Source organism: Mastigoproctus giganteus, chromosome 5 (assembly GCF_048544385.1).
Source record: "Mastigoproctus giganteus isolate SK-2022 chromosome 5, ASM4854438v1, whole genome shotgun sequence".
NCBI classification, from domain to species: domain Eukaryota; kingdom Metazoa; phylum Arthropoda; class Arachnida; order Uropygi; family Thelyphonidae; genus Mastigoproctus; species Mastigoproctus giganteus.
Window position 1 is genome coordinate 153,506,102 of NC_143579.1, and position 18,014 is coordinate 153,524,115.

An 18,014-nucleotide genomic window follows, 5' to 3' on the forward strand; every position below is an offset into this window, starting at 1 on the left:
AAACACTGAAATCCAAATTTTTTAAAAATTCTATGAATTTCTCATTTTTATTAATGAAAATATGAGATATTTCCATTAATTAAATATGAAATATACTGCCATAATAAACACCCGAACAGAGTTTCTAGTAATTGTTCATTTCGCTAATAGTTGCAGTGGGAGCAAACTTAATTCTGCAGGTTTTTCATTTCCAGTGAAATGCAACCTAGGGATATAGAAAAGTGTTAAAGATTAACAAAAGAATTTAATGTTTACTAAAATGAATATCACGAAATATTTATTTTCACAGTAAATAAATGTATAGGATAGCAACTCCTGTAATTGCCAATAGTGTAGAAATATGAGCAAAAATATCATCAATGGAGCATTGCAATGTTGAATATTTAGTACTCATAGCAGAAACTATGTGTAATAAGAAATTGTGGACTTAATTTGGTGGCCAACTGACTTATTTGTATTGTGAATCCCTAACACCAAAGCATGTTTCCTTACAGCAGTCAAACTTCAGCTAGCTCCAAACAGAATTTATAGATAAACAGTTGCAAACTGAGTTTTCAGAAGCATTAAGTTACGTGTTATTAACTTTAACTTATATCTAAGTTAGTGCAAATGTATCATGTCTGTATGCAGTAAATTAAATCGAAGTTGTTATAGTTACATTGTTTCATTATATCTCATATTGTGAATGCCTTCACAGTGAGTTGCCTATTTGTTATACTTTGAATAAGTAACGCTTCCCAAATAGAGAAGACCATTTTATTCTCATGGATACCACCATCCAGACAGCCATTTCAGGGCTATTTGGCCGTACATCACTGGGTGGGCAAGTACTCAGATGGTATAACAACTGGCAACCCAGTTGTGAAATTAAGGCCGCAGTATAGGAGATGCAAAATGGTGTTTAGTAGATTAATACTTAATAAAAATTTGGGGCAAAAGCCTTAGACTGTGAGAAAATTTACAAAAATATAAGGTAGTGCAAATGCATTATTTCATCTCATATTATGAATGCCTTCTCAATGAGATGCCTCATTATGAAAGTATTCTTTATTGGGGAAGCATTACTTATCTGAAGTATAACCAAATAAATGTCTATTAATTTTCCCTCACTCTGGAGCTTTTGCCCTGAATTCTTTTAATTACTTTTACTTAAATGTATGCAGAACCAGTTCATCATCCCATAGCACCATTTGAAGAATAAGATTTTGAAATGATTTTGGTGTGGGGGGGGGGTGAATTAACTTACCAGTAATTTTCAGTTCATTGAAAATAAAGGAAAATATATTTTGCAATATCAGAGTTCTTCTTTCATTATTATGCAAAAGGAAGTTTAAATATAAGAGATTATCCCAAGTCATGCTTTGCAATTCAACAATTTCTCGCAGCAATGTAGTGTGTGAAACAGTATTCAACAAGGTTAAGAAAAATCAAGTTCAGATTTTCTCTTTCTGGTGAGGCTTTGAGAGTGCTCTTGAGAGCCAAATCTAAACAGCATGGCCACTGTTATGAACAAAACTTTGAGTAATATTTCCAAAGAGTAACAGTAACAGTATTTTACTTTTTTTTAGTATTTTACATTAGTAACAGTAACAGTATACTGTCTGTAACAGTATTTTTCTTGAAAAAAATATAATCAACTGATGTATAACAGACAGTCGAAACAGAAATCTACAGACAGAAAAATCCTCTGTCTGTATTTTAATATAACAAATAATATAATATAAAATGTTATCACTAAAATATAATTTCTAGTGGTGTGGACTCAGTAAAAATCATCTGCAATTTCCCATGAAAGTTCCTGTTTTTTGATAGTTTTGGTCCAAAAACCTCATGTTTTCCCTCCTGCTCACAGTCACCTGATCTCCATCTTTTTGAAATATATATAATTTCTTACAATTATATGAATAAGATCTGAGAGACAAAGAGCCAACATCTGTGTTGCTGTTATTCCTTTGTGAAAATAGTGGTGACACCTGCTCTGATACTCTTAAGCAAAATATATCTTATATGAATGTGTGCAAATGATATTTAATAATTAACATTTAAATTTAATAATCATAATCATTATTTTATTTTTTAGAAAAAAATTAGTAGGAGTAGCCCAGGTTACTAAAGTTGCTGCAAGAAATGGAAGCTGAAAATGAACCTTTGGATGATGATTCAAAAGATGAAACAGACATTTTTGAGAAACAAAATACAAATAGAGAACAGGGATGTGATGCAGAAGAAAAAACATGTGACGAAAAAGAAGAAAATAAAAAAGATGATAGGTGTAATCTAGCAAAAATTCCCAGAATCCCTTATTTCAGAAGAAGAGTTGCTAGACAAAAGTAAAAAAGAGTAATCATATAATGTACAAACAAGGTGGTCAAACATATTAATGCACTCCCAGAGCTAATGACAAAATTGCTGAATAAGCAAAAATGGCAGTAGATTACTTGCACTGTGTATTGTTCGATAAAAAAGATATTAATTGTTGTACATATTCTTTAAATGTACACATATAATATTTAGGATGGGGCAGTGAGGCCTATAGATGAGTCGAAATTAGTATGTTGTTGGAGCTCTTGTATTTATAAGGTTACCTGAAAAGAAGTCATCTAAATATGGATGAAGTATGGGGAAAGCAGTGGCAATGTGGCAGAGAAATTTCCACTGACTGTTAAAAAAAGTTTTTTTTTTTTTTTTTTTCACCACTCACAGTTATATCATTTAAACTTGCATGCCACTTATGAAAAAGAAAAAAAAACACTGACTAGTTGGTGCCAACAATATAAGTGCTCATATAAGTGCTAACATATAATTAGCAATAAAAGAATGATTATGAGGCTAATTATCAATTTTGTGTGTGTGTGTACACAATACTGACTTGACAATACATATGAAGTCATGATCTGACTTCATGTGTATTCTATGCTGTTTAATCAGGAGGTGCATGAGTGGAGTTAGTATCAGCCAAAAAAAAAAAAAAAAAAACCCTTATTTCACCCATCCACTCGCTCCAAATTTTTGTCAAGTTCTGCCTTGAATCTATTTAAGCTATCAACTTCTTCAACGAGAGATGGAAGTTTGTTCCAGCAATCAACCACCCGCTGGCTAAAGGCAATCTTTCGCACATTTATCCTACAACTGTCTTTCCTCAATTTCAATTTATGCCCTCTTAGGCGATTATATGGATGAATTATGGGGAAAGCAGTGGCAATGTGGCAGAGAAATTTCCACTGACTGGTAAAAAAAAAGGTTTTTTTTTTTTTTTTTTTTTTTTTTACTCACAGTTATATCATTTAAACTTGCATGCCACTTATGAAAAAGAAAAAAAGCCACTGACTAGTTGGTGCCAACAATATAAATGCTCAAAGTGAGTCTACTGACCCAAAAGAGCAAATGTATGATACCGAGTGAGCCAAAAATAACCTATAAAGACTAAGATAGCCTGTGGTGGTTTACTTCATTATACCCTATAAATAAACATATAATTAGCAATAAAATAATGATTATGAGGCTAATTATCAATTTTGTGCATGTGTGTGTGTACACAATACTGACTTGACAATACATATGAAGTCATGATCTGACTTCACGTGTATTCTATGCTGTTTAATCAGGAGGTGCATGAGTGGAGTTAGTATCAGCCAAAAAAAAAAAAAAAAACCCTTATTTCACCCATCCACTCGCTCCAAATGTTTGTCGAGTTCTGCCTTGAATCTATTTAAGCTATCAACTTCTACAACGACAGATGGAAGTTTGTTCTAGCAATCAACCACCCGCTGGCTAAAGGCAAACATTCGCACATCTATCCTACAACCTTCTTTCCTCAATTTCAATTTATGCCCTCTTAGGCGATTATTCTGAGCCAGAGGAAGAATCCCATCGGCATTGAGCATACTCAAATCATTCAAAGCTTTATACACCTCAGTCCGATCACCTCACAGGTGCCTAGTCTCCAGACACTATAATTTGCAAAACTTAAGCCTTTCTTCGTAAGAACAACCCTTTTGTTCCATTCACTAATCTTGTTGCCCTTCTCTGTACTCCTTCCAACAGCTCTACATCCTTCTTAAAATGAGGCCTCCAGACCTGTATACAGTACTCAAGGTGTGGTCTGATCATTGCCTTATACAAGGGGATAATCACCTCCTCCTCCCTGCTAGAAATATTCCTATATATCATTGACAAGACACCATGAGCTACTCTTGCAGATTGTCTGCACTGCTCAGAAAACTTCATATCTGCCCGCACAATTACCCCCCAGGTCCTTTTCATTCTCTACCACTGTCAGTGTTGTACCACAGAGTTGATACGTTACTCTAGGATTACTTCTTCCCATATGTAGTACTTGACATTTAAACTTCATTTGCCACCTCTCAACCCTCTTAAACTTCATTTGCCACCCCTCACCTCTCTTACTGCTAGATCCTGTTGCAGCAGCGTACTGTCATTATTGTCCTTAACAATCCTGCCAACCTTCGTATCATCTGCAAACTTGGACATTAAGCCTGAGATACCATCATCAATATCATTTATAAATACAGAAAACAACAATGGACCCAACACTGAACCCTCAACTAATAACATTAGCCCACGAAGAGCAGTGTCCACTGATTATCACTCTGTCTTCTCCCACTCAACCATCCCTTTATCCATAGCAGCAATTTGCCTCCAGTGTCACACTGCTCCAATTTGTGTAGCAGTCTTCCATGTGCAACAGTATCAAAAGCCTTTCTAAGATCCAAGTATATAATATCAAAGCTATTCCCTGCATCCAGTTCTTTTGTAACCGCATCATAGTATCCAATCAAATTGGTCAGGCAAGACTTCCCCTTAACAAAACCATGCTGTGTCCGAGCTATAACTGAAGTCTTGTCTAAATGATCCTGCAGTGCTTCTTTAACCAGTGCCTCCATTAATTTTCCTGGAACAGAAGTTAAGCTCACAGGTCTATAATTAATTGTGTCAGCCTTTGATCCTCCTTTGTGAATTGGGGTCACATTTGCACATTTCCAGTCTATGGGTACCTCCCCTGAGTCCAAGGAAGCTCTCATAATTATGGCTTAATTAAGGATTTGCTTACTTCCTTTGCTGCCTCCTTAAATATAACTGGATAGATCCCATCCACCCCGGGTGCCTTTCTTGTGTTTATCGTCAACAATTTCTCCTCCACTTTACTCCCAGTTATTTCAAGATTCTGTAGCTTACTACTAGAGTTGAATACACCTCTGGCATTCCCCTCGCTGAATAACTCCTCATGTGTGAATGTCGATGCAAAATATTCATTTAGTTTGTTAGCTACCTGAGCAGGATCATCAACAGTTGAACCATCGATATCAAGTGGACCAATCTGATTCATCCCATTCCTTCTAGTGTTTACATAAGTAAAGGACTCTTTGCTGTTCTTCATTTCATCCTTTGAGATTTCTCATAATCTGCCTTTGCCTGATTATGAGAAACCTCAAATTAAAATTATTATTACTTTGTAACTTGGTTACAGACCAGCTTATATCTATCATAGGTTTCTGTGTCACATGTTAATTTATATGTATCCCATGCATTTTTCTTCTCTATCACATGTCTAATTAGTTCATCTGACATCCATTTAGGCCTAAATCTTGAACAATATTTCTTTGTTGGTATGAAAAGCCTAGTAGCTGCCAAGATTAATTCTTTGAATGCTTCCCATTTTGAATTTGCAGTTGATAACATCATCAGTTATTGAGATACCTCACACAGTTTCAGCAGTTTCTCCATTTGATTTCTTTTTTATGTTTTCTTCATTGAAAATTCCAAAAATCTCTTAGTTATCCATGAAAGTCAATACAACAGGATAAAGTTAAGTCTATTCTCTATAATTTTATGATTGTGTTGAAAAACAAGAATTCATAGTCTTAGTGACATCTCTCACATCCAATTATTGAAGTGCACTGGCTTTATATTTTATGGAAGCACCTCCAATTCCTAAACTTCTGGGTTTCTCAATTTATGTTTCACTCACTGGTGATTATAATTCTCAGTTAAATGAGATGAAAAATCATGTGTCCAAAGTGCTGAACAGGGGATTTCATTTTTAAAAAAAATGTGTTTAACATAAAAAAAAAAAAATGGATTTTTCATAGTTGTATTATATTAATAGATTGAAAATAAAGGTAAACAGCTTTAAAATTATTTTTGCTAATTTTTAAGGTTATAAATGGGGTTACTTTTTTTTGAATGCATGTGTGATCCTCAGATAACATTGCTATTGCTGCAACTGCTTAATTCATAATCAGGCATACCGGTGCAGGTTTTTTTTTTTTTTTTTTGAGATATCACATGCATGCTCAGTTAAATGGGTTTAAAATTTTCTAAAAAATTCCATATATATTCTTAAAAATTGGCAAGAAATAATTCTAAATTATTCACCTTTTGATCAGTTACAGCACTGGCGTTCATGGTGCACAAGGTCTTAAAAAAGCTCTCTCAAATTTACCCCCCCCCACACACACAGAAAAGCATCTGCACTCTACAGAACCATTAAAATAATGCACTTAGCAAAATGATTCCTTAATAATTCTGCACTCAATGCCATTAAAGGGTTATGTATTACTGTACCTATCGCTGTGATATGATTGTAGATAGTGAAAACCTAACAGTACAATAAATAAGAAAAGATATTTTGTATTTGGGGTAGAGAGAGAGAGAGAGAGTAGAAAACTGATATTGAATGTTAAATGTAAAACATGTTTTATTAATGGCATGACACCTATTTTATGCAGCATCTGTGGCAAGTGCCTCACTTGTGCACCCCTAGCACCAGATCTGGGATTTCTGGAATTTTCAATGGAGAGATCATACAAAAAGTGCAAAATTGCTGAAATCATGTGGGATCTCAAACCCTACATGCCTGACCCCAGTTATGGGTTGAAAGGCTGCCATTTGTATAGCTACTGGTTGATAAAGATGGAATCTAACCACTGCTTCTATTTTATTCATGCTTTTTTATATTTTTCAATGGTGTTTCAAATTGTAAATAGTTTATTGTGCTTTTATTTATTGTGCTTCATTCATATTATTTTGTAAAAACATTTTTAGTTACAGATTAAAATTTTCTTTTGACCAATTTGTATTGGAGAACAATATTTTCCATTTGTCTGATTGAAAGATATATTATGCATCTCATTCGTGACATTAAAGGGTTCTTCCAGTAATCAATATCAAATTTTGTGTGAAGTTATTTAACGTTTGAGGAACAGTACAGAGATGAACATACCAGATTTGATTTACATTAACTATAACTATATTCGTCATTTTTCAAATGATTTTCCGACTCATCATCCCAAATTTTTTCCCCCTCTGTCTTTCCACAAAAGAAAAAAAATAAATAAAAATAAATTATGGCAACCACCATTAAATTTGATTTTTTTATTTGAAATTTGGTTGTTGGCTTCAAGTAAATGAATTGGCCATAAGGTGGTGTGTGTGTGTGTGTGTGTGTGTGTGTGTGTGTGTGTGTGTGTGTGTGTGTGTGTGTGTGTGTGTGTGTGTGTGTGTGTTAAAGAAAACCCTATCCAGGAAAGGTATTAGAGCATATACTAATTAGTACTGTGCATGGGTTGAAGGTTGAGAAGAAGAAACAAGATACTTTTGACATTAGACTTGAATCATTAAATACAGATCTTGTATCGCCGATGTCAAAAATAATTTTGATATTACATACTTAAATTTCAGTACAGCTTTTGATACTATTCCATATGAAAAGCACTGTGGTTCAAATTGGAACAGTGTGACATTAGGGAAAGATGCTGCAGTTGATAAAGGGATAGTTGAATGGTAGAAGACAAGAGTGGTTATTAATGGCCACTGCTCTCTTCAGTATTTATTCACTGCACTTTTCAATATTTATTAACAATGCTGAGGAAGGAATAACAAGTTTGATGTTGCTGATGAATTAAAGGTTGCCACAGTTTAAATGACAAGAATCAGGGTAGCTATTGCAACAAGACCTAAAGAAACTGGACAGATGGCCTGAGAAATGGCAATTGAAGCTTAACAATGATAAATGCAAGGAACTGCATTTAGCCAAGAATAATTCCAAAATAACATACCAGTTGTGCATGCCACAGCTGGTATGTTATTCTGGGATTATTGTACACATAGGGACACGACTGAAGTTCACTGAGTAGCATAGATACAAAACTGCAGTACTCAAATAATAAACGTTTTCCAGTAGGGAAATGGAGTTGGTAATACCATTGTATACAGTGCATAAGCCAATAGTTATGCCTTCAGATCTGAAGGCCTCATTTTAGGAAGCTCTTGTAGCTCTTCTCTTATTAATTTTATTGCTCTTCCCCACAAGTGTTGTAATAGGTACAGAGAAAAGCAACAAGATTAGTCAGGAACAGTACGGCGCCTCCGTATCCAGGTGGGTAGGTAATACACACTTCTTGATTAGACCGGGGTTCGAGCCCGTGACCACCAAATACGGAGGATGAGGAAAGGTCAGGGAATGACCACCGCATATCCCCGGAGCAATATGGCCTTAGTTGCTAATGCTCCTAAAAACCAAATAACAACAACAACAGGGACAGTACAAAGTATTCATACCAAGGAATAGTTCTGTATATTGCAGTGTTTTGAAACTAGGCATCTGTGATGGCACCTGATTGAAGTGTTTAAGGGTTTAAATGAATTGATTAAACTAAATGCTGTTGGCATCTTTATTTTCTCAGATTACACACACACACACACACACACACACACACACACACACACACACACACACACACACACACACACACACACACACACACACACACACGGGGACAACCAAAAAAGGATGGTTGCAGGATACATGCAAAAATTCTTCTCAACCAGAGAGTAATTGATCACTGGAAAGTTCCCACCTTGTGGTGGAAGTGGGTAGTTTGAATAAATTTATAGAAGAATTACACAGATTATTAGAGGAAATGAACAGATGACTTTTTTTTTTTTTTTTTTTTTGCCGCCGCTCTATAATAGGGGTTCTTAACCTTTTGCTTTAAGCAAGCAAGATTTTGCAGCTTACAATACATGCAAGTGCCATACATTAAAATATTTTTTTTTTTTGCTTAAAGATTAAAAATGCATTTTTAAATTAATTTTTTAGCCTTATTAAGCATACAAGAATTATATTTCTCAATTAAAATTTTTGGGTGCAATGATGCTCACCAATGTGGTGCTTACAAGCACAAGGTTAAGAACCCCTGCTCTGTAAACTTGCTTCCTTGCATGATATTACCACTACTAATACTAAATACTATTATTTATTAAAAATACTATTATTTATATTCACATCTTTTATATTTCTAAAACTAAAGAATTTTAGTAAATAATCTGAAATCTATCATTTATCCTATTTATTTGATAACATTTTTTCAAATAATAATTAAGAATTCTATTTTTCAGCTCCTGTAGAATATATTGTGGCAACTACAAAGCTTATAAATGGAAGAACGTTCTTACAGTCTCTAGAAGAACATTTGAAACCTATTTTGTGATATTTAATGAGAATGTTCTTTTTATGAATGATAAATTTACCAAATATAAAAACTGGTTATAACATGAATATCTGCACTCGCTGCAAACATTTTATACTAAATGAATTTGCATCTTTAATATTTGGATGTTTTTGAATTATATTGATCAGGAAAACTTCACATTACTAACAACACATGCTTAAAATGAAGTAAGAAAATATTTGGAGTAGTTCTGTAATAATGTAAATTGCAGTTATATATGGAAGTTACTAAACTGATTGAAAATATTGTGTTTTTTACTGCAACTGACTTCTTTGATTTTTGCATTCACATTGCACACAATTTCAGATGAATTCTCATCTTGCAAAGTATTGTGGAATCATTAAAAAAGTCATATTTCACCTCATATGTGACTAGTCACAGCAGAAGCAAGTTATTAAGCATATCTGTCAACACTATAGTCTTTCAAACTTTTTTTTTTTTTTTTCAGATTGTGCAAACGTTGGACAAGAAACTGATTGGCAGGCTCAAAGGACATTTACTGGTAGCACATAGTGAATGTCATTGAGCCTGCTAATAATAGTGAACCTGTATTTCTCAATTACAATAGTTTCTTATAGTGATACCACTCCAAGTTCAAGCGATGTTACCAGACTGCCCAATCATAGCTTTGCTTAATGTTTTGTGCAGTGTGACCCACCCTAAGGCTGTGGTAACTTCACATAAAATCTGATCACACAGCCTAGCAAAATTGCTTTAACTTGAAGATAATAGCACTATAAGTGCTCATGGTAAGTGATCTTTCCTTGTTATTAGTCCTCACAATCATTTCCCACCTAATGAATGTCTTTGAGCAGCCAATTAGTTTTCTGTCCATTATTTGAATGAATTGCTTTTAGTTAGTTAAATACTTAAATAGTTACATATACAATAAGAAGTCTGATTCTGTAGACAATCAGAACTTTTCCTGAGATTGCTTGCAACATAGCCTAAAAGTTTTATTCACTTCCAATATAGTTTTTGTTTGTATTCCTTAAAAATATGGAAGGTGAATGTGAATGGGCCTTGCATGTGTTGCAGTCATTTTCACAGGTGTACCAAAAATTTTGCATTTTCTGACATTGTTATACAATAGGTGGGATGGGAGAGGAATTTGTAAGCTTGTAATATGGTACTTTGTTAATTTTGTTGAGGGTTTTTTTTTTTTTCATTGAATTGAATTGCATTGCTTTTTTTCATATTTGAAGCATCTCACAAGAAATACTTTCTACTTTCTTTGATCAGGTTCTGTGATTATTACTATGCAGGTTGAGTACAGAGTAGATGCAAGTTTTGAGAGTTGCTAAGCAGACTTATTTCATAAAGGTGATTGGATTTTGTTATCCATTTGTTTAAAATCACTTCTGAAAATCAGTGTGTGGATTTTTCACAGCCCTGCCAATGGTTCAGTTAATGGTGCTGGTGTGAAAGGAACATATGACAGAATAATAATATTAATAATGAATCCATCAATATTCAGGAGATTTTACTAAATAGAGTTGCTTCATAGTTGTCAGATATGTGGCTTAAATCACCACACATCTTATAACTATGGTCTTTCTGATTGATGGATTCAATCATATGTTCCTTTCACACAAGTGGCATGGTCAGTCAGGGCTGTACATGAAAAATTTTAATAAGGAAGTTTTTACTAAATACAGCTGCTTCCTTTGCCTAGGATAGAATATAATGGTAGACATATAGTAACATCTTTCGCTGTGCTGGTTCTTGTTGGAAAGTTGACATACATGTGTTTATCTTTATTCAAGGATTAAATTATAACTCTTACTTTTCCTGGTTGTCCTCTTTGTTAATATCAGGTTTCTCCATTAAGGATGGTGTCCATTTAGATCTCCCATTTAATATAGAAAGGAGTGGGTTAGGGTCACCAGATTTTCAGGGATGAAAACTGGGATGTGAATAGGAAATTCCGGTGTCCGGAAAAAACATTGGACCACATGGTTTTGTATTTTAATTAGTTAAACACAAAGGCAAAATGAATGAATATTGCATATTTGGAATAAGTTTTTTTATAATGTACAAGCTCTAAGATACAAATATGCTGCATGAAAAACTGAACACTATTGTTTTTTACAAAATATAAATATTAAGCTTTCTGGCTCACATAATAATAATAATCATCATCAGTAATAGGCAGGGCTGTACTCGTGAACAGGTGTATGAGATGTATGAGCCTCAGGGCCCAACCTAGAGGGGAGGCCCTCGCATGGCCTCTGTAATCTCAAATTTTTTAAAGTAATTTTTAATGCCCTGATCTAAACTAGGGTCACTTGTAAACAGAGATGGATGGATGAATTTTACTGAAAGTGTGGATGGCTTATTTCTGCAAAAGAACAGATTAATTTCCAGAATAAAGGAAAATCACTCTCTCCTAATTCTCTAATAGGATGTAACAGGAGAACACAGGTTGACCACGTATTATCTGCATCGGGAATATGCCTGAATCTTTTCCACTGAGAAGACAGCAGTTGACCAGTGCGACTTCTCGGTACAATATAGTGGCATAGTGTTTGGATTGGGGGTATCTCCGGTAGTTCCCTACAGCTGCGCTCTCAGTACAGTATATAGTGTGTTTAAGGTCTAACGGCACCAGGGGTTTCTCCCATCTCCATGTAGTGTACATTGTCATGGAGAGATTTAAAAGTTTATGGATATTGTGGTGTGTAATGTCATGCACAGTTCTTCTGAAATTTGATTTTTATCATTTTCCTATGAATAGGCACACTATAGCCCCAGCAGCTCGTGCACCATTAAATCCCCATCACACACACACACACAGTTGTTCTTCTGGCCATTTAGCCGCTGGGACCCTGGTGAGTCGCAACGTTGCCCACACTAAGCCCCATGGAGGCAGACCAGGTACACCAGAAATTTGTTTTACTCTGGCAGGCCCTGCCACCTATTTCCTGAGATTTCAGTGGCTAGGGCCTAAAAAATATATATTGGGGAGATAAAGCTAGAATTGGAAAAGCCTGGTGAACATGGTTTAATTTTGTCAAATTTAAATTTGGACGTGTGCTAGTGTACAGAGTAGGGGAGAGAGACTGAAGGCTGGGGGAGGGGGGGAGTCAAAAGTATGGAGACAAAAGAGAAGACAACCCCAACGATTTTCTGTGGAGCATGCCAATGCCCCACCAGGAGAAAGTGGGACCAACTGATGACGTTACCAACAGCAAATTCAAAATGGAAAGCATTCAAAGAACTTATCTTGGAAGCTACTAGGCTTTACATACCAACTAAGAAATATTGTTCAAGGTTTAGGCCAAAATGGATGTCAGATGAACTAATGAGACATATGGCAGAGAAGAAAAATGCATGGGATACTTACAAATTAACACATGACACAGAAGCCTATGATAGATACAAGTTGATATGCAACCAAGTTACAAAGGAGGTTAGGCAGGCGAAGGCAGATTACGAGAAATCCTTGGCAAGGGATGCAAAGAAAAACAGCAAAGAGTTCTTTACTTATGTAAACTCTAGAAGGAAGGGGATGAATCAGATTGGTCCACTTGATATTGATGGGTCAACTGTTGATGATCCTGCTCAGGTAGCTAACAAACTAAATGAATATTTTGCATCGACATTCACACATGAGGAGTTATTCAGCGAGGGGAATGCCAGAGGTGTATTCAACTCTAGCAGTAAGCTACAGAATCTTGAAATAACTGGGAGTAAAGTGGAGGAGAAACTGTTGAAGATAAACACAAGAAAGGCACCTGGGGTGGATGGGATCTATCCAGTTATATTAAAGGAGGCAACAAAGGAAGTAAGCAAACCCTTAGCCATAATTATGAGAGCTTCCCTGGGTTTAGGGGAGGTACCCATGGACTGGAGATGTGGAAATGTGACCCCAATCCACAAAGGAGGATCAAAGGGAGACACAGGTAATTATAGACCAGGCACAGGTAATTATAGACCTGTGAGTTTAACTTCTGTTCCAGGAAAATTAATGGACGCACTGGTTAAAGAAGTACTGCAGGATCATCTAGACAAGACTTCAGTTATAGCTTGGACACAGCATGGTTTTGTTAAGGGAAAGTCTTGCCTGACCAATTTGATTGGATACTATAATGCAGTCACAAAAAAGCTGGATGCAGGGAATAACTTTGATATTATATACTTGTATCTTAGAAAAGCTTTTGATACTGTTGCACATGGAAGACTGCTGCACAAATTGGAGCAGTGTGGCATTGGAGGCAAATTGCTGCTATGAATAAAGGGGTGGTTGAGGGGGAGAAGACAGAGAGTGGTAATCAATGAACACAGCTCATTGTGGACTAATGTTATTAGTGGAGTCCCTCAGGGTTCAGTGTTGGGTCCATTATTGTTTTCTGTATTTATTAATGATATTGATGATGGTATATCAAGCTTAATGTCCAAGTTTGCAGACGATACAAAGGTTAGCATTTTGTTAAGGATGCTACTGAAGCTATGCTGCTGCAACAGGATCTGGAAAGGTTGAGCAGATGGGCTGAGAGGTGGCAAATGAAGTTTAACATTGACAAATGTAAAGTACTACATATGGGGAAACAGCAACTCCAGAGCAGTGTATCAACTCTGTGGTACTACACTGACAGTGGTAGAGAATGAAAAGTACCTGGGGGTAATTGTGCAGGCAGATATGAATTCTCTGAACAGTGCAGACAGGCTGCAAGAGTAGATCATGGTATCTTGTCAATGATATACAGGAATATTTCTAGAAGGGATAAGGAGGTGATAATTCCCTTGCATAAGGCAATGGTCAGGCCACACCTTGAGTACTGTGTACAGGTCTGGAGGCCTCATTTCAAGAAGGATGTAGAGCTGCTGGAAAGAGTACAGAGAAGAGCAACAAGATTAGTGAATGGAACAAAGGGTTGCGCTTACGAAGAAAGGCCTAAGTTTTGCAAATTACAGTGTCTGGAGACTAGGCATCGGCGAGGTGATCTGATAGAGGGTATAAAGCCTTGAATGGTTTGAGCATGCTCAATGCTGATGGGATTCTTCCTCTTGCTCAGAATACGGCATAAATTCAAATTGAGGAAAGATAGATGTAGGATAGATGTGTGGAAATTTGCCTTTAGCCAGCAGGTAGTTGGTTGGTGGAACAGACTTCCATTCCTTATTGTGGAAGTTTATAGCCTAAATAAATTTAAGGCTCAGCTGGACAGGTATTTCAAACGAACAGAGGGTTGAAGTGGAAGTGGTTATTTATTTATTTTTTTTTTTTGGGCTGATGCTGCACAAGCTTGCTTTCTTGCATCATATTCCTCTACTAATGCTAATATGAAAAAATTAAAAATCAAGTGAGCACGATTAAAAATCAATCTCAATGCAATTAAAAATTTAATTAATTAAAAGAAATTTAACAAAAAAATTGCAAAATGATTATCCTTCCTGAAGCTGACAACGCTTTGACCATATGTTGTGATCACAGGAACGAAAATTACCGAATATGGGTGAGTATGAAACTTAAATAGAGATTATTTGTCTTCACACATGTGCTTTTGCAAAAGCCCACAAATCGGAGATTATAAATGGCCAGTGAACATTAACAGAATTCTCATGTAATTTAATTGACAGTTAGTCTCATATAATTACGTTGGACACTTAAGTATTTTGGCATTGTTAAATTAAAAAGTGTGTTTTTTGTTAACAGCATGAAAGGATAATTCTGACGCTGCTGAATGAGAAGCATGAACTGAGGCTGCGTGTTGATTAAAATGAAAATTCAGAGGAAAATACGTAGAACCTTGGTACGATGAGTTGCAATCATCACAAGAAATATTCGGTAATTTACTTTCCCGTGATCACGACATAGTCAGAGTTGTCAGCTTCAGGAAGGATAATCATTTTACAATTTTTTTTTTCATTAAATTTCTTTTAATTAATTAATTTGATTTTTAATTGTGTTAGATTGATTTTTAATTGTGTTCAATTGATCTTGAATTATTTTTTACTGTAATGTAAGATTTTCGTTTTTTTGTTTTAATTGCTGGAGAGTATCATACGGAAGTGTTCTACATGTTATATTGAGGTATACTTATCTTATTATTTTACAAATATTGATATCAACATAGAACATATTGAGCATTACAGCTCTGGTTCATACTACTAAACTTGGTATGTAGTATAATAGACTACATTAACAAAGTATTTTAGACATCTTATGGATGTCTAAAATACTTTTCTTAAATAATAATGCTGTTATCAAGAGCAAGCAATAACTAAAGCCATCTTGTTGGAACATGTTGCAAAAGAGTAGCTGCTTCAATTTCAACAAATTCAAATAATTCTCTAAATTTGAAAAAGAATTCTCAGACACAGGAAAATGTCCAAATACCTTAATTAAAAATGCTTCTATATTACTTTGTAACATGTCGCATGCTTTCTTTGCTGCATTATGAATTATGTGGGTAGGGCACCTGGCTGGAACGATTTAAGCATTCTCATCTAATAGAAGTTTATAAACAAAATTAAACGTGCCAAAATTGACATTAGCATTGTATGCTGAGTATGCTGACAGGTAGTCAAGATTTAATCAGTTTTCTTTTATTTAAAATGTTCACAATCTTTTCTTTGAGTTTGCACTCTCTTCAAAAACTTTGTAAAAATCTAAAATATGATAGCAAGTTCCCTTTTCTTTTATAAAATATCTTGACCAACGGAAACATTTTATGATTTTATGCATCAGATGAAACACTGTAATAAACACAGCTTTCATTTTAATCAGACAGTGTCAGTTCAATACTTTGTGGGGCCAAAACATTTGTTACCAGAGCTTTGTCTTTCTGCATTATGTTTTTGTTGCTATCTGAAACTCGCTGAAAATTGAGCTGCACAACTTAAAGGAATGGTCAAGAGGTCTAAGAAACTGCATGCTCATTGGCATGGCATGTGCTAATTCAGCAGTTGTTACTTTTAATTTGGTATTTGAATCCTTTGATGGATGGAAAAAAGGTTTTAATAGACTGAAATGCTATGTTGGCAAAGACCTACCTTATGTGTTTCAGAGTTCGTGTGGGATTTCATGTTGTTCTCACCACCTCGGACCACACCAAATTCCTTTTTGCAAACAGTACAGGAAGCCCAATGTTTGAGTTTTGCACACTTCATATCTGCTAAAACGATTTCCATTTTTCGCTGAACACACGAAGTCTTCATCTGTTTTTTTGGCAGAGTTGATATGCTGTATCCTGGTTCTTCATTTTCACTCGACATACATGAGTTGCTTACAGATTAGAATTATTTCTAAAAAGTAATATCATACAGCATAAAACATGTGATCATGACTCATTGATCACTCTGCCAAACTGTGGAACTGAAAATGAATTCACTCTTACTTTCATATCTCCATTGTTGAAACGTAACAACTAATATAATAAATATTCATAAAGCCATATCCAGGTTTAGTAATAAACCTATAGACAATTGTGCTGAAACCACTTGCAGTAATGTGTACTGCTGATGTTTCAAGGAGAGTTCACAGATGAATTATTTGAGCCAGTATGTAAGAACTGACAAGGATTGCTATTACAGCATCTGGAAACTGAGCACCTGCAATGAGATTTTAGTGAGGTGTTTAAGGCTTTAAATGTATTGATGACTTAAACAGACATAAGGGAACATAAATTTAAATTGGGACAGGAGTGTGGAAATTTGGGTTTCAGCCAGAGAGATTGTTGCAACAAACTTGAGTGTTTGTGGAAGTGGGTAGTTTGAATAAATTTAAGGAAGAATTAAATTATTAGGATGGACAGGTGATTTATTTGGTCTTGTTTATATAGTTCTTGGCTAATACTGTGTTTTCAAATTTTAGATGTATTTCTTACAAGCAAAAGATGGTACTAATTATTAAATCTTAAACATCATCAGTGCTGCAGCAGCCTTTTCAGTTATGAATGAAATAGTATGAATCAGAGCTGTACTACTCAATATGTTCTACGTTGATAATAATATTAGTAAAAATAATAATATTAGTAAAAATAATTTCGAGGTGGTAAATTATAATTTACCACCTCGAAAACTGCCTAAAAAACAATGCGTAATTGATATTGAATTTGGACTTCGTAATGTTCCACAAAAGGATGTATTTATTCAACAAATTAACCAAGTAGTGAATAACATAAAAGAAACGCAACTTCCTAAATTGAATACACATGACAGTTCAGCTTTACAAGAATTTCGGGGAAATAAGGACATTATTATACAGAGGGCAGATAAAGGAGATACAGTGGTAATACTAGATAAACATGATTATATTAATAAGTTAGATTCAGTTGTGTCAGATACCTCCACTTATCGTGAAGTAGACCCGGCACTGTGTACCAATTTGGTCAATCAATACAATAAAACCACGTATCGAAAAAACGACTACATTACTATGTAGTTAAAAGAATTGAAGTTAAAAGAATTCAGAAAGCTATTCAGTTAAAAGAATTGAAGTCCAGAACATACAATATTCCTGCACTTTTTGGTCAG

The 18,014-nt window shown here is 35.0% G+C and overlaps 1 protein-coding gene across 2 annotated transcripts in view; it reads left to right on the forward strand.

The window, feature by feature from the left end:
* car (vacuolar protein sorting-associated protein 33A) overlaps positions 1–9,536 on the forward strand; it is a 302,059-nt gene extending 292,523 nt beyond the window's left edge. For both annotated transcript variants that reach the window (XM_090373474.1, XM_090373475.1), the window contains one exon: positions 9,421–9,536. In XM_090373474.1, coding sequence (XP_090229600.1) covers positions 9,421–9,512 — 92 coding nt within the window. In that variant the 3' untranslated portion in view covers positions 9,513–9,536. The remainder of the gene's footprint in view (positions 1–9,420) is intronic.
* Positions 9,537–18,014: the final 8,478 nt, after the last annotated feature.